The sequence below is a fragment of the Solanum stenotomum genome, unplaced genomic scaffold (assembly GCF_019186545.1).
Source record: "Solanum stenotomum isolate F172 unplaced genomic scaffold, ASM1918654v1 scaffold35404, whole genome shotgun sequence".
NCBI lineage: Eukaryota > Viridiplantae > Streptophyta > Magnoliopsida > Solanales > Solanaceae > Solanum > Solanum stenotomum.
This window is the reverse complement of record NW_026033428.1, coordinates 4097-29664: the sequence shown is the minus strand read 5'-3', so window position 1 is coordinate 29664 and position 25568 is coordinate 4097. Positions and strand designations below refer to the sequence as shown.

General features: G+C 32.4%; 1 protein-coding gene, 1 long non-coding RNA gene and 1 pseudogene across 2 annotated transcripts in view; 2 read left to right on the top strand and 1 right to left on the bottom strand.

The window, feature by feature from the left end:
* The first annotated feature begins 15812 nt into the window (after window positions 1–15812).
* LOC125852467 (probable metal-nicotianamine transporter YSL7) lies at window positions 15813–18232 on the top strand (annotated as a pseudogene).
* An 872-nt stretch (window positions 18233–19104) lies between these two features.
* LOC125852452 (putative F-box protein At1g47790) lies at window positions 19105–20491 on the bottom strand. Its single transcript, XM_049532179.1, has 2 exons — window positions 20417–20491; window positions 19105–20193 (listed from the first exon to the last, which is right to left on the bottom strand). Exons 1-2 carry the CDS (start codon window positions 20489–20491, stop codon window positions 19105–19107), a joined length of 1164 nt encoding a protein of 387 aa, XP_049388136.1.
* Window positions 20492–24576: 4085 nt separating this feature from the next.
* The window catches only part of LOC125852454 (uncharacterized), a 3954-nt gene continuing 2962 nt past the window's right edge, over window positions 24577–25568 (top strand). Inside the window, exon 1 of the long non-coding RNA XR_007445020.1 lies at window positions 24577–24693. This is a non-coding gene — a long non-coding RNA (uncharacterized LOC125852454). The remainder of the gene's footprint in view (window positions 24694–25568) is intronic.

The following is a 25568-nucleotide window of genomic DNA, read 5'->3' as shown; positions in this document are numbered from 1 at the left end:
AGCGACCTTTGGTTTAAAAGCAAAAAGACGTCTGAAACTGACGCGATGAATGGGCGAGGGACACGTGGCAGTGATGTTGACATACAGACAGTGTAGCGTAAGTGATACTAACCTTTGGAGGACCAGGTCCCCTTTTCAGTTTGAAACCCTGTCTGTATGATTTAATCTTCCCTTCAGCTAGACACACCATAAGTGTATACCTGGATTAAGGTACCAGAAGTGAATTCTTAAGTGACAAGCATTAAAACAAGTATAGATACCTGCCCTCCATAACATAATTAAAATAGAAGAATTTTGTGCAAACTTGTCAAGGAATCAGATAATCTTGTGCATCCTCAGCCTCGTCCTGTTTTTAATGAAACATTCTTTACTCAATGACTTTGTAAAGATATCAGTCAGCTGGTCTTTAGTCTTACAGAACTTTATCACCACATTTTGCTTCTCAACATTGTCCCTCAGAAAATCAGTGATGATCCAAGAAAATGTGTCATGTCTGATGTACTATTTCGATCTACAAGAAAGCTTGCATAGCCAGCATCTGCAAAACCAATTAGATCAGGTAAGTCATCTATTAGGTAGAAGAGGACCAGGTCCTGAGTTCCCTTCAAGTATCTCAGGATACGTTTGGTTGCCTTTAGGTGAAACTCTTTTGGTGCTGCTTGAAATCTTGCACACATTCCTACACAGAACACTATGGCTGGCCTGCTTGCTGTGAGGTACAAGAGTGACCCAATAATTTCCATATACATAGTCTGATTTACCTCAACTCCATCTTTATCTAAGTCAAGCTTCACACTTGTGCTCATGGGAGTGTCAAGAACTTTTGCTTCAATCAGATTGAACTTTCAAAGCAGTTCCTAGATGTATTTCTCTTAACATATAGAGGTACCCTGAACAGACTATTTAATTTGCAGGCCTAGGAAGAAAGTGAGTTTTTCCCGTCATGCTCATTTCAAACTCACTGCTCATCAGATCAGTAAATTCCTCTTTTGAACCCATTTGCAAGAAGAATTATTGATAGGCGTTCATACCAAGCTCTGGGAGCTTGTTTCAACCAATACAGAGCCTTGTCTAACTTCAACACATGATTTGGCAGTTCTGTATCTTCAAAGCCTGGGGGCTGTTTGACATGCACTTCTTCCTTTAGATTCTTATTCAAGAAGGCACTCTTGACATCCATTTGAAAGAGCTTGAATTCCAGAGTTACGTGGAGAGATGAGATTGTCCAATGGATGTGAGGATTGATGTTTTCATCCGGACTTTCTGATCAACTCTTCTTCGATTTCAGCATCATCATCTTCATGATTTTGAGATGGAACCTTCTGGGTAGTATCAAAGGGACCAGGTGCTCCTGTGAGATCTGCAGCAATTTCCTTTGCAACCTATTTGTTTCCAGAGTTTTGGATATCTTTGTCTTCCCTTTCCTAGATCAGCTCTTCCATCTCATGGTCTCCCTTTGATCATTAATTTTTCTCATATTCATCGAATGTCACATAAATGCTCTCTTCGACACATAAAGTTCTTTTGTTAGACACTCTGTAGGCCTTGCTGGTAGAAGAGTATTCTATAAACACACATTTATCACTCTTGGCATCAAATTTACCCAGGTCATCCTTTCCATTATTTAGTACAAAGCATTTGCACCCAAATAGCTTAAGGTGAGCAATTGAAGGCTTTCTGTCATTTAACAGCTCATAAGGTGTTTTCTTGATGATTGTTCTGATAAGACACCTATTTGTCACATAGCAAGCTGTATTAACTACTTCAGCCCAAAAATTCATTGCAAGTTCTGAATCAATCAGCATAGTTCTAGCAATCTCCACCAGAGTTCTATTTTTTCTTTCAACAACTCCATTTGTTGAGGAGTTCTTGGTGCTGAGAAGTTGTGGTTGATTCCAATTTCTGCACAAAACCCTTCAAGTATAGAGTTTTCAAATTCTGTACCATGATCAGATCTGATACTGGCTATCTTGCAATTTATCTTCAATTGGATGGCTTTGGCGAAAGTGATTAGAGTTCCAGTAGTCTCATCCTTTTTCCGCAAAAACATATTCCAGGTGTACCTGGAGAAATCATCAACAATTACAAGAATATATTTTTTACCTCCTCTACTTTGAATTCTGACCGATCCACACAAATCCATGTGGAGAAGTTCTAGAGGTCTGGTAGTGCTCACTCCCCTTTTTGCCTTGAAAGAAGATCTTGTTTGTTTTCCTTTTACACAGGCGTCACAGACTTTGTCATTTGAGAACTTCAGCTTTGGTAATCCACGGACTAGGTCCCATCGTCAGTTTGAGCACTCAAACATGACAGGCTAACTCCTTCAATAGAATCAAGATCAGCAACATATATATTCTTGACTCTTTTTGCAGACATCGCAATTTTCTTAGTTGCACAATTTATAACCACACAGCTTTCAGACAAGAACTTGACTTCATTTCCCTTGTCACAAATTTGTGAAATGCTCAAAAGATTGTATTTTAAACCCTCCACATAGTGTACATTATTTATCGAATTATCGGTCGATCTCCCTATTCTGCCAATACCAAGGATAGAGCCCTTATTTCCACCACCAAACGACACACCACCACCTTGGTGTGCTTCCAAAGAGAGGAAGCTTGAAGTGTCTCCAGTCATATGCCTTGAGCATTCACTGTCCATATACCAGCACTGACTCTTTCCTCTCTTCTGCATAGAAATCATTTGTTAGATTTAGGAACCCACTTCAGACGGAGTTCCCAGCAATCATTAAGAGGTCTGATAAGAAACCTTTCTGTCCAGGGAGGCATGATGTTTTTACTGAAATGATACGGGGGACCAGGTCCCTTGTGTCCCCTTTTAACATTATTTTCAGATCTAATAAATCTCACATGCCTTTCTTTAGCTTTTCTCAAAATCTCACAATTTTCTTTCAAATGACCATTTCGACCGTAGTGAGTGCATAAAAGGTTGTCAGATACAGACACATACTTGCTATGGGAATTGTAGGGAGGTTCTATTGGTCTGCGTCCCAACCCTTTCTTTCCATTGAAACTTTGATTGGACAGATTCGAGAGTATCTTAGAGGAGTCAGCCCATTTCTGGGAGTGACTTAATTCCTTCTTGACCTTACTCAAATCCTTTCTCAGTTGAGAATTTGTTTCAAGAGAAGCGACTAGCTTAGACTCAGAATTTTTTAGCTTTTCTTCCAGTTCTTCCTCAAAAATGCTAAGCTTTCTCTTCCTACCTACTGAGTTTCCAGGGTCCTTCTCAGATGTTATGTTACAAGTCTCTAGAATACATATCCCTTCACTAATTTCAGCAACTTGAGACATGAGAGCAGAATTCTTATCTTCACACAAACTTAATTTTTTATTCAACATTAAGTTTTCAGTGGTTCGTTCATCAACACAATCAATAAGCAGAGCAGCAAGTTTCCTCAAATTTTCAATAGGCAGATTATCTAGATCATCTTTAAGATCGAAAAGAGTTACCTCATCTAAATCCTCTCCATCATCAAAATTTGCCATTAAGGAGAAAATAGAGTTGAAAATGCTTTTATTATCCTCAATGGCCATCATTGAGACATCATCATGACTCTCTTCATCTTCTTCTGATTCACTTGAGTCATTTCCCCACACAGCAAAGGCGTTTCTCACCATATAATCCGCATGTGCCTTCCTTCAAGCATGGTCTGGGACCAGGTCCCTCTTGCGAGGTCTGGTGTCATGAGTTTCCTGCTTTGGAATGGGGCAGTTCCTCATGAAGTGTCCAGGCTTACCACACTTATGGCAAAGATCATTTGCAGTAGCAGTTCTGCTGGAAGGGGTTTTCTTTTGGAAGCCTTAATGCTTCTTTAAGATCTTCTGAAATCTTCTAGCGACATATGCCATCTCATCCTCCTCTTCAGTCTCTTTACTTTGAGATATTTTCAAGGCAATGGACTTCTCCTTCTTTCCTTCATTCACAGTTGTCCCTGTTTCTTGTTCATCTCATAGGTCTGAAGATTCCCAATCAGTTCGTCCATGGAAAACGTCATTAGATCTTTGGCTTCTATTATGGCATCCACCTTGCTTTCCCAAGATTTCGGAAGCACCTTGAGAATCTTGCGAATTTGCTTACGGTCAGGAATAGGCTCACCCAACCCTCTCAGCTCGTTGGTATAGAGGTGAATCTTGAGTTCATCTCAAAGATGGATTCCCCTTTCTTCATAATGAAATTTTCATACTGAGTGGTAAGCATATCAACTTTAGATTCTTTTACTCGTTGAGTTCCTTCAGGGGTTGTTTGAAGACAATCCCATATCTCCTTGGTAGTCTCACAAGCAGAAATCCTGTTGTACTCATCTGCTCCAATTTCGCACACTAGAATCTTTTTTTCTTTGTAGTTCTTTTCTATCTTTCTCCTATCTGCCTCGTTGTAGTCCTTTCTGGTTTTGACAACAGTGGCGGTAAGCTCTCCATCCTTCACTTCCTTTGTAGGAACATATGGTCCATCAAGGATGATGTCCCATAACTCAGAATCATCAGCGTTGATGTAGTCGTGCATTCGATTTTTCCACCAGCCATAATATTGTCCATTAAAACGCGGTGGCTTGGTAGAAGATTGTCCTTCCTCCATATTGGGTGGAGCAGTCATTCCGTCAGGATCTTTCCTTTTCTTGGTGTTAACCAGAGAGAAAAGACGGACTCTGATACCACTTGTTGGAATGTATACGTCCACGTTTTCTATGGGACCAGGTCCTCAGCACAGTTACAATAACAGAAAATAAACAAAGTACTGAAAGTAAAGATTGCACAACAACTTTACGTGGAAACCTCTTTGCTCAAGGAAGTAAAACCACGACCTGGTCTGCCAGGACTTTTCAAACTTCTTTCACTAATCTTCTCCAAGCAACAGTAAAAGCAAGTTTACAAACCGAGATTAGCCTACTAATCCCAACTCTAAGCAATACCTCATATTACTTAGATAAGCCAGAGCAGATACAACACCGCCCACTATACTAATCCTAACCGATTAATATAGACTTTTAGAGTAAGAACCTAAGTTACCCTTAACATAGTTCTTACAATGATTCAAACAAGTTTGAAACGTTTCTTTCACAAGTGAAACGAATCTTACAATATCAGAACTATTACAAGCAAATAAAAATAACAACTGGTACAAAAAGCTCTTGAAGCAATCGATCAAGTCCCTTGTTGTTCTTGAAGCTTAAAAGACTCTCTCTTTGAATGAATGAGTAATATTGTTGTATCTTGTTTATTATATACCATAAAGAGTTATTACCAAACGTACAAGCAACCTCCTTGCTTCTGATTGGTGAAGTACTCTGCAGCTTCACCAACTTTCTGACGCAGACAACTTTTACAGCTGTACCGCACTTTGACAGCTGGACAAGTATTCATACTCTGCAGAGGACCAAGTCCCCGCACTTGTGAGGAGATCATCAAAACACCAAAAGGCATAAGCTTTTATCACAAAATCAATGGCCAAGCAGTGTTTGCTTAATGGTACACATTTTAAGTTCCAACGACAAAATCAATTGGCCTTGTGTAGTGGAGTTAGGAAGTTTTTTACTTATTCTTGTGGTGTCTAATTTCTTTTTCTTTCTTTATTACACTCCAAAATAGTGTTTGCTTAATGGTACACATTTTAAGTTTCTTTTCTGAACTCCTCCAACTTTACGCGCAGTTTATAAAGTTTTTAGTTTCACAAGGTTCCTTTTTATATCTTAACTACATCCTTGATTTATGTGAATCAATCTATATTTATTTGTTTGTTTGGCCTCCCTTTTAGGTCTCCAAGCTCTATTCACCAGAGGCTCCTCCAAAAGATATGGACGGCGGCAAATCTGATGATGGCAATGTCTTTGATCATGGTATCCAGGTCGCTACAATTCGCTAGGTGTAGCAAACTAAGATAAATACTAACTGGTCAATACTAAAAGTCATTTGGCAGTTTCCAGGGGTGCCTCAATGTCTTAAAAAATGAGGAATCAGTATTAGGCCCCCAAATTGTAGGCCTCATTTTCTTTTTAGTAATAATAGAATTATTATAAGTATTTTTTAACAAAAAAAAAATATATTGTTTCTTTCTTTTAGTTTGTTTCGAAACATTAAAGAATGTTTCTTTCTTTTTTATCAACTTTGAAATTTAACTTCCACATGACATGTTTAAGACCACAAACTAAAAAATATTTTGGTATATATATATATATATATATTTAGTTAAAAGTTCATTAAAAAGAAGAAATAACTTTGAATTTTAAAAATTAAAAAAATAAATAAAAGTTAGGCGTCCGACAGGGTTGTCACCATCCACATCTTTTGAGGAGCCTCAGATGCATAGGACTTGGAGAACTAAAAGGGAGGCCAAAGAAACAAATAAATATAGATTGATTCACACAACCTTGCGAAACTGAAAACTTTATAAACTGCGTACAAAGTTGAAGGAGGGAAAGGAAAATTAAAATGTGTACCATTAAATAAACATTGTTTTGGAGTGTGATAAACGAAGCAAAAGAAATTAAACAGGATAAGAATAAGTAAAAAATTTCCTAACTTCACTACACAAACCAACCCAATTCTTTTTTCTTTTTTTTGTTCGTAAGGTCAACTCAATGAAATCTATTAGGTAGACAAAGATCAAAAGGGCAAAGATCATTGACAATATACATTGAGTATATTAGGTAGTCACACATAAAGTTTGTATCCATTCTGCTTATTTGGCTCGAACAAATTTCAATTTGTTATAAAATAAACCTTCAACAACCCGTCGGCATCAGAAAAAAACAAAGATCAAAAGGGCAAAGATTCAAAATTATGAATCAAATTTAAACAATTTTTATCAAACGAACTCGATTGAATAAAGGATGGATCAAAATTGTAAGATGTCCAAAATTAAATCATTATTCTTTATTAGTGTTATGAGTTATCTATGAAATAGCACCCCATGTATGAACATATTATTTTTATACTTTATGAAACATGCTGGCATATTCTATGATACTACTCGACAATATCGTTTGAAAATTCTATTTTAGAAATGGGCAGAAAAATTATATGCATCGCGTATTTACGCTAAATTAATATTTATATATGTTTTATGAAGATATAATTTTTTGTTAATTATAATTAATTAATATATTTATTTTTTAAAAAAAAGGAACACTTTTATATCCTAGGTTAAATGTTTAAAAACTCTATATGTTAAATTTTATGGGAATTACCAAAAAATATCAGACAAATATATTGTAACAAAGAAAATGTATTATTTTCATCTCAATTTATATTATCGTGTTTGACTATAGACTAAAAGTGAAACGAAAAGTTTAAAGCGATATTACTTTTTAACTAAAAAAAAAAAAAAAAAGTATGACATTGGCATACTAAAATAAATTTCTCAGAAGAGTCAAAAAAATTTCATAAAAAATTTACAATTCGTAATCGTAGGTTTCTATAGTTATCAGCACACCTTCCTTAGTGACACCATCATGGATGTCATTTAATTTTTAAAAACCAGATAGGTACCTAAAATCAAATTAATCAACCTAATTTATGTTTACTCGTAAATCAATGATTCAAAATAACGATTGAATTTTAATAAAAATTTAAGGATTCGTACATTATAATAAAGAGAAGGGGTAAAATCGTATAATTTTTATGATCTTATTAATGATTATTAATAACGTCTTGCAAGATTAAGGCATATGAAAAAAGAAATATTTTGATTTACGAATAAAGTTTTATATTGGTAATTTTCAACTTAAAAATAAAATAAAATAATGATATATGATGTATGGAAATTCTTTGTGACGCCTTCATGGACGTCACGTGATTGATTATTGATGATTTTTTTCAAAAAGGTAAAAAAAAATAAAAAGGAGTACTGGTCAAGATTAATTTATCAGATTCAGAGCATGTAATTTCAGTTTTGTAATTAATTATTATACTGTTGAATAACTTTAAAAAGATTCTTAACATTACAGAATTTTCAAACAAGTTTGTTCAAATCATGTTGCTTTGGGAAAAGTCATCTAGGGTAGGTTATTTTTTGAGTCGAGAATTTGTCGAGAATAATTTATATATTTTATAAAAATTAGATATATATTATTATTTTTAAACCATCACTTATAAAATTATATTGAGTATGTTATTATCCAAGATAGATTCAATGTAAATCTAATAATGTTCAAGAGAATCGAAAAATTTAAATTAAATCAAATTAACGTAGAAAACCGGCACATTTTTTTTTACTGATTTAGTTTAGTTTAAATAACACAATACCAAAAGCACAATATTAATTTTTTTAATTTCATTATAATAATTCGTTGTCTACTGTACCATATCCATGTCATATGAGTTAGAACAAAAGAAATATCACATTTATTCGTAGAATCTCAATTTAAACTATACGTCATGAGGTGAGTAATGCTTAAACAATGTTCTATAAACAACCGTGATCAAATGGTTTTGTATTTTATGGTTGTTAATTAACTCAAAATTAATTTTTGTATTCCTAAAAGTCTATACCCAATGTCATATTTGGAAATTTGATACTAATATAAATATAACCAAAAGGAGAAAAAAAATAAAAGAAGTGTTCAAGGGTTAATTTATTGACTTTTGATCATCAAAAATAAACAAATACTAATATAGTAAAATAATGCCTTAAAACTAAGGAAGTTAGCAAACACTAAATATATCCGTCCTATATTAATCCTCATGTTCATTTTCCGAGAGTTAATTTGTATAATTTTTAAGCTAAATTGAATTATTAGATTACCATCCATTACGTGCGTTAGCTTTGCAAATTGATGTGAGTGGGGAACGAAAAAATTGGATTAGATTATTTTAATATAAAAATTTACAACTTAGATATTTAAAAACTATACTAAAAGTACTATAAATTGTAATTCTTTTCATATTAATATGATGAAAAAATATATCTTAAATTATTGATCAAAATTAATATAATTTAGCTCTTGAAAAATAAAAACATAGGAGTAATAAGTATAATGAAACGGAGAAAGTAACAATAATAATGATAATTCTGATAAAGCCAGGTATATATTTTATTTATAGGATATAGTAATTGATTCTCCAAGATATAAATTCTTGGGGGAATTACAGAAATTTATAACAATAAAGCGATTAATTTAGTGCTTTTTTGAGTGGGTATAGTTGAAATTTATTGGAAACATGTGGATGAAGCTAAGTTTGAAGTCAAAATTCAGAGATAAACTCGACATGATTTATTGCGATAATGTATATTACGTGCTATGATATATATGATATAATACGATACAGAGAATAATCATATACGAATGTACAAGAGAGACGCACAGAGTTATGTAGACGAGATACATACATAATAGATATATATGAGATATACTTACTCAAATGATCAATATTTAGAGTTAATATCTCAAAAGGTCATTGAAGTATGATAATTTAACTAGCAAAGTCATTGAACTTTGTTTTGTTTCAATAAAATCACTCAACTTAACACTTTTATCTTCAAAAATACTCAACTGCATTAATCATTAAAAATAAATTTGACATAATAAAATAAATTATTTTTTATTTCATATAATCATAGACTCCACGAATAAACAAAATTTTAAAAAACAAACTAAAAATGGTGCGGATTTTGACCTTTTTTTGAAAAAAAGAAAATGTTGCAAAATAAAAAATAATGTAAAAAGTGGTGAATTTTAGATTCGTTATTCCTCTGTGGATTGTTCTAGTTCGGTGAGTCCACTAGAGGTTCACACTTTCTTTCTAGTTTCTTGGTGTAAAAAATATATTTTGAGAAAATGGAAATTGTTTGAAAAAATTTAAAATTATTCAAAATGTAATAGAAATTACATTCAATGGGAGAAGGTGCCTGGAAATGGTGCAGATTCAGTTTTTTCAAAAAGTAAAATAAAAAAAAATGTGGGAACTCGTTTTTATATGGTATAAAATAATTTATTTTGCCATGTCAATTTGATTTTAAAGATAAATGTACTTGAGTGATTTTTAAAGATAAAAGTGTTAAGTTAAGTGATTTTATTGATACAAAATAAAGTTTAATGACTTTGTTAGTTAAATTCTCATAATTCAATGACCTTTTGAGATATTAACTCAATTACATCAAAATAACTAATCTAATTTCAATAATTTAAATACAAAATGAGAATATATATTACTTAACTATGATAAACGATAAATATGTATATAAAATACAAATACTTTGTTGTTTTTTCATTTGCATTCACAACATTTATTGCTTTGAAAATTTGACAAGTTACGTTCCTTATCATACTAAACTCTCATACTAACTATATTTTTCTTGTCCTATAAATTTGAGTTATTTTCCACTAACATTATCACCTAGCAATTCACTAATCTTAATCCCTAGTTGTTGTTGTTTTATAATTCTTGGTTAATTATTCAACTTCTATCATGGGAAAATCAACACTTTTCATCAAATCACAAACTCTTCTTCCTCTTTTCTTCCTTGGACTACTCTTGAATTATTCATGGATAATTTCAGCTACTCGTCCTGTTTATTTTTCGGGTCATGATTCGAATTCGTTATCATTATCAAATGAAAAATCCACAATAATAGTTCATCATCCTCCCAAAATATCGAGTGATCAACAATATATGGTGAATGCACATGATGTTCCAAGTGGTGCAAATCCTATTCAAAATGGATGTGAAAATGGTATATGTTAAAGCACCATGACCTAAAACTACTACCTACATAATTTGCCTCTCTTGTTTATTATGCTACTAAAAAAAAGGTGTTGTTAACATGTTGTTATCACTATTTCCTTTTTTTAAAAAGTAATATACAAGTATATATATATGATAAATAAGCCATTTTCGATTTGGTTCTAGTAAAATTGTATATGCGTATATATTTTACCTATGGATTGATAATCGTTATTTGGTATTTTAAGGTGAATCTTAAATAATATAAAGGATATGAATTACATTAGATATGATTCTTGTTTACGTTCAAAGTGTTCAAAATCAAATGGTAACTGTTAATTTGATCGTAAAATAAAGTTATTGGCTTATTAATATCAGGTTATTGATTGGTGAATGTATTGAAATTTATTATTAATTATGAGGGGTATGGATCACTCAATTTCCTTATCGGATAAACTGTGAATCCGTAAAGAATAGTAAAATTTACATTTATGCCCTTTGTTGTATATATAAGTAGTTAGTGTTGTTCATGGTTATGGTTAAAAAAAAAAAAAACCAAACCGCAATCCGAACCAAACCAATTAAAAAAATTGATATTTGGTGTAGTTTGATTAGGTTTTGTTTTAAATTTTGAAAACCGATACTATTTGGTTTGGTTTTGGTTTTACTAAAAAACAACCGCAAAAATAACCAAACCGAATTGATAAATTAGATATATAAATTTTATAATAATTTATATATTATTCATAAATAAAATATAAATATTTTGTTAAATTTTAATTAACTTAAATCTTTAACTTTACCATTTTATCAAGCTCAACACTTTAGCCCAACTATAACAATCCTAAGTTCAAGTCCATCAAAATCTATTTTAGTCTTTACCTACCCTACTTTACATAAAATAGTCACACTTTCTCTTAATTGAATCACTTTGTTCGTGTAATAATAACTCTAGTATTGCTTAATTGAACCGACAATAGCTTTTCTATGGATTGTTCATGTACTAGGTGTTTATGTCTATCGAGATACGAACGTCCTCAAAAAAATTATTACTTTCAAATCAAATAAAGCAGAAAAACTTATCCAAACCGACACTTATTTTTTTCGTTTGGTTTGATTTTAGAAATTTAAAAAGCCGACTAGATTGGTTTGATTTTGATTTTAATCAATAACCAATCCAAACCGAATTACAAATGCCCCTATAAGTAGTTATAGAAAGTTGTAATATGTTAGGTGTTGTTTAATTTGTCTAGAGTGTGTTTTCTAGTTATGGTGTAGCTCTAGTAATATTATTGTGTACATGTTTGGTGAACAATTTGTTTACTTTCGATTACACAATATATTGTTGATCCTCGTTAAGTAAATGTTGTGGTTGTGTTTGAAATAATTTAAATTTTTTTGTTATTGTTTTTTGCTATAAATAAATGGTGTGATATGATGTTTTGAATAATTTTCTTAATAAGGCATTATCTTCGTCCTTTTATAATAGTACATTAATCTTTAGACAGTTGAGTTTCTTAATAAAGATTTAATCTTTAGGCTAGAATATTAACCTTGTGTCAGGACTTACGGGTCAAGGGGCAATCTCAGATAGACAATTGTCAAGATGTCTATTCTTATCTAGCATAGAAAATATTGAACGTGAAAGTCATGTTTTGACAATAATTGTTTCACATATATAAGCAGATTCAACAATGAGTCTTTTAGGTTTTGCCTTCATTGTTTATCAACCAATAAGTCAACTGATAATAGTTAAATTCAAATCGAATCAACTAATATCTTATTAGTTAGGTTCAATAGTGTAATTAGAATTTTATGTAAATAAAAGGAGGAATAATAGATATGGAGTGAAGAGGAAGTTAAAAGTTTGTTTTGGGAAAAATATTTTGAGGATTAAAAAAAAATATTGAGGATAAAATAGTAAATATGTGAGTAATTAAAAGTGCTAATAAAATGAAAAAATTCATACATCGAGGACAATCAACTTATGACTTTTGATTCTTTGACCAGTTTATAAGCTTAGCCAAGCACCTTTACAGTTTAAAAAGTACGAAATTTATAAAAGAAACTAAGATGCTTAAATGTGTCATAATATTTGTCTGACTATGAAATATTTAAAACAATCATATAACTTTAAACATGTCATAATATTTGTGTTTTTATAAAAACTTTTAACAAAGGATTAAATGAGAAGTGTAAAATTAATTACTTTCAAATTTAGAAACGTAAGTGAATAATGCACGTTCAATTAATACAATGGAGTGTTATAACATAAATACTGTTAAAAACAGAATTTAACAAACCGTGATCAAATGGTTTTGTATTTTATAGTTATTAATTAACTCAAAATTAATTGTTGTATTCCTAAAAGTCTACACAAGTGTCATATTTGGAAATTTGATACTAATATTAATATAACCAAAAAAATAAAAGAAGTTCATAAGGGTAAATTTATTGACTTTCGATAATCGAAAATATTTTCAATATCTCATACAAATATGTTCTTAAAGTCATGGAAATATAGAAAGAAGATAAACAATTACTAATATAGTAATATAATTCCCTAAAATTAGGAAAGTTCATAACAAAAAAGATCCTTCTTTATTCTATTTTAGAGGGTTAGTTAGGTCTTTTATAGGATATAGTAATCGATTCTTCAAGATATAAGTTCTTGAAAATATCTTAGAAATATATATATAATTTTTAGAAAATATGTACAAGTGATTAGCCTAACAATTTTATTAACAAGCAATTAGCCTAACAATCTTATTTAGTCATTATTTTCTTGAGTGTGTGGTTGGAATTAATTGAAAATACAACTAATACAATAATAAATTGAGGAAGATTAATTGAAAGTAATATGGATTGGTTGATTGAACTTCTAGATTTAAGAAATTACAACTCTCAGAAATATTTTTTCTCAAAGAAAAGCTAAAGAGACCCAGCCTTCTATCTAGATCGGTGATTTCATTTGGTTGAACCAGCTATCGAAAGTCTTGTAAGTTAGTAACCTACACTAAGCTAAGCGAGACACCGTATTTGCCTCACTGCGGATCGGTACCTCTGAAATAAAATAGAGGACTTCATTCAGTGACTCTGCAATCGCCCTTTGAACTATCAGAATAAGGTAAAACTTAAAGATAAGGTCCAAGCCATATGAAAATATCTAGTTTCTCTCAACCTACACTAAGCTAAGCGAGCTCACCGTCTTTGCCTCACCGCGATTCAACACTTCTGAAATAAAATGAAGGACTTCATTTAGTGACCCTGCAATCGCCCTTTGAACTATCTGAATAAGGTAAAACTTAAAGGTAAGGTCCAAGCCATATGAAAATATCAAGTTTCTCTCAAAACATATCTAGTTTAAAGAACTAGGAGTTATAACATTTATAAAAGAAAGAAAAAAGTCAATATAATTCCCACACATCTCTCCTAAATTACTAAACGTATTGCAATGCTTAATAATCCATTAATATTTATCGCTTTGAAAAGTTGACAAGTTTACGTTCCTTATCATACTTACTAACCATATAGAAATTCTTGTACTATAAATTTGAGTACTTTTCCACAAACATTTTCACCAAGCTAACAACAATATTTCACTTTCTTTATCAATTTGGTGTTAATTTTTTAACTTTTTATCATGGAAAAATCAACTCTTCTTCCTCTTATCTTCCTTGGTCTACTCTTGAATTATCCATGGATGAGTTCAGCTACTCGTTCTGTCGATTTTTCAGATCATAACACGTTATCATCGTCAAATGAAAAATCCACAATAATAGCTAATCATCCTAACAAAATATCGAGTGATCAACAATATATGGTGGATTTTCATGATGTTCCAAGTGGTCCAAATCCTATTCATGACTGTGGAGATGATATATGTTAATGCACCATGACCTAAAACTACCATAGGTACAAATAATAATTTGCCTCTTTGTTTGTTATGCTACTAAAGAAGAGGTGTTGGTAACTTTTTGTTTTATCACTATATAAGTGTATGAAATATATATAAATGATGAATAAACCCTTTTCGATTAGGTTTTGATGGAATTGTTTATGCATATTTTACATGAATGACAAATCACTATCATTTGGTCCAAATCCTATTCACTATCACTATCATTCTCGACACAAATTAGTATTACCTTCTCTCTTTTCAATTGTAGATTTGAATGTGTCAAAGACGGACAATTAATGTTGTTTTGACAATTTATTGCATGATTTGAATTCGAACAATTCGTCTAAAACAAAAGTGATCAATGTAGGAATTTGTGTTGTACTTCTATTCTTGCTACTATTTCCATTTTATGATCAACATCGTGTATATATGAGAATTTTCTTATCGGTTAAATAAAAAACCGAGCCGTTGGGACCAAAAACCGATAATAAATATCTTATTGGTTTAGTTATCGATTTAACGTGTTCACAAATCATAGTATTGTTATATATATGTATTACTATAGATGGTTATAATAAAAATTATCGCTAAAACAATAATTATTTATTAAAAAGTACTCATCCAAATAATGTTTTCAAAAAAGAATTACTATTGTAAGTTAATAATAACTGATTATACAGTCTTAAATGTTAACATTTTTAATATTGTTCAAATTAGAAGTCAAATTTTAGTCAATTTAAAGTACTAATTAAGTAAAGACCAAATGACAATTTTACGGAAAAAAATATATTTAAAAAAGGGGTTAATTTATGTTTTTCCCATTCCATGTCAAATTTTTTTTTAAAAAGAGGGGGGGCGGTTAACAAGAGCCGATTTCTAATAGCAAATCTTTAATTGTTTTCCCATTTCATCTCAAATTGTATTAACGGTATTTCTAATTATTGTTTTTCCCATTTCATCTCAAATTAGACTAAACAAAAGCCTACTTCAATTATAATCAGGAAACGCTATTTCTAAACTTGTATAAATAGATGTAACATCCAACCTAAAATTATTCTCACCAAATTTTTACTTTTCACTTTCTCTCTTTCTTTCTTTGTTTGTTCGTTCGTTCAAATATAATTACTTACTAGTTAATAATGGTGACAAATACTGATCTAGAATTGGGAGTTGTAGCAGCAGCAGGGGAATCATCAACAGAGAATGCATTCAAAGACGAATATGTTCCCCCCTGGCACAAACAAATTACGTTCAGGGCAATGTTCACTGGATTCATCCTCAGTGTTGTATTCAACTTCATTGTTTGCAAACTCAATCTCACTACTGGTGTTATCCCATCTCTTAATGTCGCTGCTGGACTATTGGGATTCGCTGGAATCAAATCATGGACGGCTCTTACTCAGAAATTTGGAATGTTGAAACAGCCTTTTACTAGACAGGAGAATACCGTCATACAGACGTGTGTCGTTGCTTCTTCTGGCATTGCTTTTAGCAGTGGCACAGCAAGTTATATGTTGGGAATGAGTCCATACATAGCATCTCAGGCTGATGCAGGAAATTTACCAATTAATACTAAGAATCTTGCTATTACTTGGATGCTTCCTTATCTTCTTGTTGTTAGCTTTGCTGGTTTATTCTCAATTGTTGCATTAAGAAAGATGATGATAATGAAGTACAAGTTGACGTATCCAAGTGGAACCGCAACTGCATACCTGATCAACTGTTTCCACACTCCTAAAGGAGCAGAGCTCGCAAAGAAACAAGTTGGTTCCTTGTTCAAATCGTTTGGGTTCAGCTTTATATTTGGGGCTGTTCAGTGGATATTTGCACGTGATGAAGGCTGCGGATTTGCTAGCTTGCATACATTTGGTTTCAAAGCATATGCCAAAAGGTTATACTTTGATTTCTCATCCACCTATGTTGGAGTTGGTATGCTTTGCCCCTACATGGTCAACATATCATTGCTAACAGGTGCTATAGTCTCGTGGGCTTTCATGTGGCCAATGATTGAAGCAAAGAAAGGCGACTGGTACTCTGCCCATTTATCTGCAACGAGTCTTCATGGTATCCAAGGATACAGGGTATTTATCGCAATTGCCATGATGCTTGGTGATGGTCTTTTCCATTTTGCCTACATGTTGGTGGTCACAATCTCAAGTTTCACAAAGAGGAAGAGTAGTACTCAGCAAGATTGTTCAGAAGACGACGATGAAGATGAAAAGATACGAAACGAATACTTCTTGAGAGATCAGATTCCCAACTGGGCAGCCGCTGGGGGATACACTGGAATTGCAGTCATATCTATCATTGTGGTACCCATGATCTTCCACTCGCTCAAATGGAATCACGTTTTGGTTGCCTATTTAATTGCACCTATCTTGGCCTTCTGCAATTCTTATGGAGCCGGCCTCACTGATTGGTCCCTCGCCTCAAACTACGGAAAAATCGCAATCCTTACCTTTAGTTATTGGGTTGGTTTGGAGAATGGTGGAGTGATTGCTGGACTTGCTTNTGGGCTTTCATGTGGCCAATGATTGAAGCAAAGAAAGGCGACTGGTACTCTGCCCATTTATCTGCAACGAGTCTTCATGGTATCCAAGGATACAGGGTATTTATCGCAATTGCCATGATGCTTGGTGATGGTCTTTTCCATTTTGCCTACATGTTGGTGGTCACAATCTCAAGTTTCACAAAGAGGAAGAGTAGTACTCAGCTAGATTGTTCAGAAGAAGAAGATGAAGATGAAAAGATATGAAACGAATACTTCTTGAAAGACCAGATTCCCAACTGGGCAGCCGCTGGGGGATACACTGGAATTGCAGTTGTGTCGATCATTGTGGTACCCATGATTTTCCACTCGCTCAAATGGTATCATGTTTTGGTTGCCTATTTAATTGCACCTATTTTGGCCTTCTGCAATTCTTATGGAGCCGGCCTCACTGATTGGTCCCTTGCCTCAAATTACGGAAAAATTGCAATTCTTACATTTAGTTATTGGGTTGGTTTGGAGAATGGTGGAGTGATTGCTGGACTTGCTTCATGTGGTTTGATGATGAGCATACTAGACACAGCTTCTGGCTTGGTGGGAGATTTCAAGACTGGTTACTTAACCCTTACATCCCCGTGTTCCATGTTCTTTAGCCAACTCATTGGTACTGCCATGGGCTGTGTCATAACCCCTCTAGTCTTCTGGATTTTCAACAGTGCCTATCGACTAGGTGATCCAGAAGGTTCATACCCTGCACCATATGCTCTCATGTATCGTGGAATCGCTCTACTTGGTGTCGAAGGTTTTGGAAGTCTACCTAAACGTTGCCTCAACCTCTCTATTTGCTTCTTTGTCGCTGCTATTCTCATCAACCTAGTGACTCAACTGCTGAAGAAATTTGAGACCAAGTATAGAATTTATCGATTCATTCCGAGTCCAATGTGCATGGCTATTCCATTTTACCTTGGAGGCTACTTTGCCATTGACATGTGTCTAGGGTCATTGATCCTATTCGGTTGGCAAATGTATAACAAGCAGAAGGCAAAAGATTTTGGACCTGCAGTGGCTTCTGGTCTAATATGTGGTGACTCATTGTGGGGAATTCCAGCATCTATTCTTGCTCTAGCTGGTGTCAAAGCTCCATTTTGCTTGAAATTTTAGTCACATAATAGTTGTACAGATCACTTTTTGAGTCTTTTGGTTGTCTTTTTAACAGTCCACATTAGGTTATTTTAGCTTAACATGTTATATCAAGGCATGTGTATTCATTATTTTAGTAATGTTAAGACAAGCTGTGTTTCTATATATTCTTGTTGTTTTCAAATTTATAGACGTATCTTGTGCGTTTTAATAGCCATTTCGTTTCATTCCTGTTGAACCTTTAATCTTCAACATATGCTTCTGTGCACTTTAATTTGTTCCCCGGATGTCTATGAAATATCTCACAATGTGAATGAAAAAAGGTGCAAATGGAGAAAAATACAAATATACATATTAGTCCAAGACTACCGATTGTGAAGCATGAATGATAAATGAGTGAGCACTGTTTCAGTCACATAATCTTTGTACAGACCAGTGTTTTCTTACTCTCTGCAGCTGTAAGCATAAAGACTATTCTAGTATTAGCAATTCATACGACAAAATTCAAAAAATTACTAGAATGTCGATTTGAACTCGTGATCTAAACTAACTTTTGAACCCCTTCTGTCACTATGCTAGAGTGTTGGGTGATTGTTCAAAAGATTAAAAAAACTACACAGAACAGAGAAAGCTCATAGACTCTGCCTCTATTTGGTTCATGCTTTGTATTAGTGTAATTTGCTAGTGCAGAGAGAAATGAAACGTTTAACACAGCAACATCAAATGCTTGTAACTTTCCGTCAACATCTCCTCTTCTGTTTACCACAAATAATAAAGACATGATTCAGGTGCATTCAACAAAGATCAATTCAGAAATGACAAAAAAAAACAAAATTTAAGAGTTTGTTACATGTGATGAACATAAAAACGACTCAATCATACCTAACCAAATATTAAATAAGTGTTTTTGGATCGATCAAACTCTCGTTGAAAGTGACTATATTAATCATGTCACCACGCTTAACAAATGAATCACACCATAACCGAAATCTTCCTTTGGATGTCCTGAATGAATCACGTACTACATCGCGGCACTGAAATAGTACATCACCGTCTGCAAACCTATAAACAGGTTTGACTATAGAAACAGGGGCAATTTTTATTTTAAATAATTGAGTCCAAGATTCCTTGACACCGTGGTCTTTCATTCCCCACAATGTAAAAGCATACTCTCCATCAACCTTACAAGCGGAAGAAAGGCAAACCATTCCATCTAATATCGAAATATGATGGTCCCCGAAGATAGCAAGGGAAAGATAAGAGTACATTTGCTCTGACAATGGTATCATTGTATATACCTCATTTGAAATATTGAATGAACCCACACAAAAATTGCGATGAATCCAATGAAATGCTCCATGTACAAATGCCAAAGGATCCTTAGAACCAAACGAATTCTTCAAAGTGCGAAAGATGTGAGGTGTCTCAATATAGACATTTCTCCAAGAACCACTTTTTAGTGCGAGAATTCCACATTGTGTTTGTGATTTGCTTTCTTGAATTGCAAGTATCTTATAGTCATGAGTAGTTGGGTCATATCCAAATCCAAAAATAGAGTTACGTAATCCAAATATCGGAAAGGGAATATGTATTGATTCTCGTGTTGAGGGGTTCCATAACAAGAGAAGCTCATGAGTATAACGAGTAGGAAGTCGGATGAGAACCAATCCATCACAAGAACCACATAGTATGTGAAAACATGTATACTCTGAAGAGAGATAATCAATATTTTGTACATCGTCTTCGTCAAGAGATAAAGAAGAATTAGAATATAAGTTATGAAAACTCTGAGGGCGACAGAAGTTGGTATGGGCAAAAAGAAATCTTGGAGAATTGACTTGACGACTTTGATGCTTCGTCTTGAAGTAAGGATCGGAGGTTATATCCCAAGATTTTGAAACACATTTGAATCGTAAAAGAGATCGTACGGGCAACCAACTAAGGATCTCCCTTATTAACTCCTCCGGCCAAATAATTGATCTCTATATGCAAGTTGATATAGTATTAGTATAGTACAACAAGAAGAAAAAATTAAAAATACCAGGCTCTTTTGGTTTGGAAACAAGTTATCACAAGACAGTTATTTCACTCTGCAATTCCGAGATAAGTTATCCTACGAGAATTAGTTATCCCTTATTCCTTATACCAAACGAGCCTTAAGTTGAACCAACAACGTACAATTAAACTGAAATAACAACTACTAACCTGAGCAACAATATCCATCTCGTTCGATTTCTTCTTCTTCTTTTGTTGGCATATGCAAAAATTGCACTTTTCCATGTCGTAAATCTGATTCATTTTTTTTGTATTTGCATTCGATTTGTTCTTCATCGCCTTTGGTGTCATTGTTGGAGCTAGGGTTTAGTTATTGAGTTAAAAAGACTAGTTTTCGTGTATTATATTAGCATAAAAATTTAGAGATAGTATCACAGATGGTCACTCAACTTTTAATAGTACACTCAGAAAGTCACTCAACTATGAATGGTTCACATAGAAATTAGTCACTCAACTTTATTTTATAACGTAAAAGTCATTCAACTTAAACTAGTTTACTTAGAAAGTCACTCAACTTTATTTTTATAACTCAAAAGTCACTCATTTATTAGTATTTCACTTGAAAAGTCACCCGACCAATTTATATATGTTTTCATTAAATTTTGTTTAAATGTAATTTTTATTTTTTTTATTTTTTTTATAAATAATAAAATACCCATTTTACTTAGTAAACATGTTTCCAGTTATGAACAAAAGATAATTGTGCTTTAGGAAAATTGGTGGAATATTACATTGGTCCAGTTTGTTCCACTAGTGCTTTGATTAGTTGATCTAGCGATTAATTTCTCGATTAGAGTTTGGAGTATTTTGACAAAATAACAAATAAGAGTCAATGTTTTATACTGTGTAAATGAATTTTCAAGTTAATTTATTTTTTTTGTTTTACATGAAAGTAATTTTAATAATACAAATATTTTGAGCTCAAAGGAAGGAATGATTTTTAACTCGCTAATCTACTCTATGTTAACTTTAAACTTATTGCTCTTTTTAATTTCGAGCAAAAAAGAGAAGGTAATAAGTATTATACCATAGAAAGAAACAAACATGTATCATCACATTAATAATTTTCATAAAAAGAGAAAAACACTAGAAAGAAAAAATTGACAATATAACTAGAAAATAAGAGAGAAGAAAAATACTAGAACGGAAAATGAAAGAATTTTGTCAATTATTGTTGTGCGTTTTTCAAGAAATTTAAAATTAAATAATTAAAGCGGGTTCAATAAAATAATTAAAACGGATATATTACTATTTCTTAAATTTTTAGTTTGAAATAAAAATTAGTGGATGACTTTTGGGTTATATAAAAATAAAATTTAGTGAATTTCTAAGTGAAATATCAATAGTTGAGTGACTTTTGGTTATAAAATAAAGTTGAGTACCTTTCTGTGTGAACTATTCAAAGTTGAGTGACTTTCTGTGTGAACTATTCAAAGTTGAGTAACTTTCTGAGTGAACTATTCAAAATTGAGTGATCATCTCAAAATTTTATCGCATAATACATAAACATGGCCCTTAACTTGGCTTTAGCGGACAACTATGCCCTCCAACTTTGAATGTGCACAAGTAGACACTTAAACTTGTATAAAATTGAACAAGTAGACACACGTGTCCTAAATGACATAATACATGTACAATGCCACGTAGGACACAAAATTGTCATGTAGGATGAATATAATGTTTTTATTTGTTCAATTTTATACAAGTTTAAATGTCTACTTGTGCACACTCAAAGTTAGAGGTCATAGTTGTCAGCTGACTCCAAGTTAAGGGTCATGTTTATGTATTATAAGGCAAAGAATCTTTAGTCTCGTATTATTTATTTGTTATATTTAAGAATTAAGGCTTAACATATAAACCAAGCCCCTACACTTTGTTTGGATGGTTATTACATGTTGTTTCATAATATATCGTATTGTATCGTACTATATTGTTTAATGAATACAATATTTGATAGGTTATATCGCTCTCGGCCGTTACATAATGTCATACATTCATGATTTGAATGATAAACTTACAAGAAAAGTAGGGTATGGGGTAGAGATACTATGAAAAGGTAGAGTGAAGATGAAATACAATTATTAAATAATAAATAAAGATAAATGAGAAGAAAGTAGTAAGGTAACGACGTGATCACACCAAATCGTTCGTTCCATAAAATGGGTATTTTGATCGTTACCTAACGATGGATTTAAACGATATGATACAATAAAATCTAAGTAACAATCAAAACAAATATTGTATTTAAACTAACAATACAATATATACAACGGGTAATAATTATCCAAACATGGTGTAAATAGTTAAACACTATATATAGAGTCACTATCATAAATATAGCTTTAGCAGTAATAAATATGCATATTAACAAAGAGTGTTAAAGTCTATGTCGACATTATTTAATTGTGTTATTAGATGGCATTACATAGTGTTAAAGTGTAATTATCACTAGTAATTGTCTCTAGAAAAATTGTTATCGTTATTGTGGTTAATTAATTATTGATAAAAATTATTTTTGATGCAATAAGCAATAATAGATGGATACCTTTGCAAGTATGAACTGATTTATTCTTTGGAGCATGTGTCGTGCGATAACTTGGAATGCTAGGTTTCTCTATTGACCTAAAAAGACTCCTTTTTTTAACATATCTTTTTACAAATTTAGTTTATACAAGAAAAAATAAAATTTATATTAGCAAAATTTAACACCTTGTTGAATGGTTCTTACTCGTTGTCTTTTAACCTATCTTTTCATAGTAGCTTTATTTTGTATCCTACTTTTTTTTTGTAGGTTTATTATTCAAATTATGGATTAATGATAGATTATAATACAGTTTGTCAAAATATTATATTCATTAAAACAATATAGTATGATATAATACAATTCATTATAAAACAATACGTACTAAAACGATCTTGAATTTTTAAACGTAAAAAAGTTGCACAAATGAATGTTGACATGTTTCCATTTTATATCATATGGAATGAGGCATCCATTCATTAAAAGAAAAAGTCAATTCTATATTGCATAGTTTGATTTCAATTTTTTTGGTGCACCCTATAATCAAACCAAATTTACTTAATCAATGCTTGAACACCTTTCCCGAAATTATTTTGATTTCTTCATTATAGAAGTTGAGTATTTAGAACATGTTTGGATTGACTTAAAAGTTTATCAAACTTATTTTTTAAGTCATTGCCTTTACATGTCACCACTACTGAGCATAAAGAGGGGATAAAGGAAGAGGGAGAGTAAGAGGGATATAGAGCGAGCGAGAGAAAAAGGAGAGAACATGGGAGGGGGAGCAAAAAGACGGGGAGAGAGCAAGCGAGAGATTATGTAATTATTTTAAAGTATAGTAAGATTTAATAGATATGATATAATTATATAAGTAGTTAGTTTTTCCATTTAACATAGGATACAATAAAGTTTAAAGAACAGTCAAATCGAATTTTGCATTTTAACTATGAACACAATAAAATATACTCTAATAGGTACAATGTCATTACCTAACACATGTTGCCTGTGGAACACGGGAGGTGGTAAATATCTCGTGACACCAGTCGAGACACATGAAAACAGACCTAAACACCACAAATATCATAAAAGAAAGTGTTTAGGGTCAATTTGGTCTTTTTCTCAACCTTTTCCCATCTATATATATATATAGAAAGCTGAACCTAGGAACTGCTGATGTGGCATGCCTCTAAGGCCACCATTTGCTATTGTCTTTTTCCACATTTTTTGGATTTTTCTACTAATTTCCCCTCCATATAATAGCTAAATAAATAACATAACAAATACTCCACAAATTAATTGTTTAGCTCCAACCCACATGTCACCTATTAAATCAGATAATAATATATTGTAAAAATTGGGCAAATCACATAGTATAAGAAAGAAATTACTTCCTATCCCTACTTTTTTATTAATTACCAAAAATCTCTTTTTTAGTGTCTTTCGGATACATAATATAGCAGCGCGGATACTTTAATTATTAAAGGGCGGATACTTAAATTATTAAGTTGTTGGCACGGATACTTTAATTAATAACGGACGGATACTTAAATTAACGGACGGATGCATAATATAGCAGCGCGGATACTTTAATTAATAACGGGCGGATACTTAAACTAATAAAGTATCCGGTTAAGTTGAATTGGGGGAAAATAAGGGATTTTTGTATTTTAGTAAAAGAGTAGGGAAATATTGAGAATAGGTAAAATAATGTTGTGTACTTAAGTAATTTGTCCTAATATATTACAGTAAAGCCCAGCCCAAGTCCACAACAATAATGACCCAGCCCAAACGTTCTTTTTACCTCAGACTTTTCCAATTCCTGGTGAGCTTTCCCTTCCCAAGAGCTGTTCTTCTCACATCCACACGTTCCAAATTATTGCGACCTTCTCCCTCCCAACAATCAAAGGTACGTTTTCCATATACCGCATCGCTTCATCTTCCTTATTTGTAACTGTAATGTCTTAAATTGTGTATAAATCTCTGATAATTAGTGATAAATACTCTGCTGATTTATTTGCCCCTTTCATACCTCAGTTCTGGTTATATATATAGATGAGTAGTGAATCATTCCCATATTCAAATTTACATTGTCTATATTTCTTTTAATTGAGTTTTTATTCTTACTAATCACGTTTATAGTTGTACATAGATGCAGAACTTATTACTAAAATAGGCCCATGATATTGTGCTTGATGACATTCATGACCTTGATATAGGTTTGCTCTTTTAGCCTTCTATGACAATTCCCTTCTAATGTATATTATCAATATCCTTATATTTCCAGCATGAGGAAAAGTTCTCTATGTGGTGTTGGTTTAAATTTGTGTTGGATATATAGTAGTTTTGATGGATATTTGATTAAGTCCTATGCTATATTTGATTTAATCCGTTTACAAACTCAAAGTTTGTGACGATGCATCACTTAGGGTGTGTTTGGTATGAATGAAAATGTTTTCCATGGAAAATGTTTTCCTGGAAAACAAGTTGATTTTTGACTTATTTTCTCATGTTTGGTTGGTGAGTAGAAAATATTTTTCGAAAAAGATTTTTAGTGTTTGACTTATGAATGAAAAATATTTTTGAGAAATATCTTTTATTTTAACTAGAATAGAAAATAATTTTTGAAATTGAAAATATTTTTTATAAACAAACTTAAATTTTTTTTGGGGGGTGGGGGCCTGGTAGGGGGTGGGTGGGTTGGGTGGGGGGGGGTCGAGGGTTGGGGTGAAAAAATAAAATTTTGAAGTTGAAAGTATTTTTTAAAAACGAACTTAAATTATT

Bases quoted from the DNA above. Each gene is read 5' to 3' on its own strand.
- LOC125852452 (XM_049532179.1), bottom strand. From the start codon at position 20,491: ATGGAAAAGTGCAATTTTTGCATATGCCAACAAAAGAAGAAGAAGAAA. The intron at 20,194-20,416 runs GTTAGTAGTTGT...ACTTGCATATAG, and splicing joins AGATGGATATTGTTGCTCAG to AGATCAATTATTTGGCCGGA.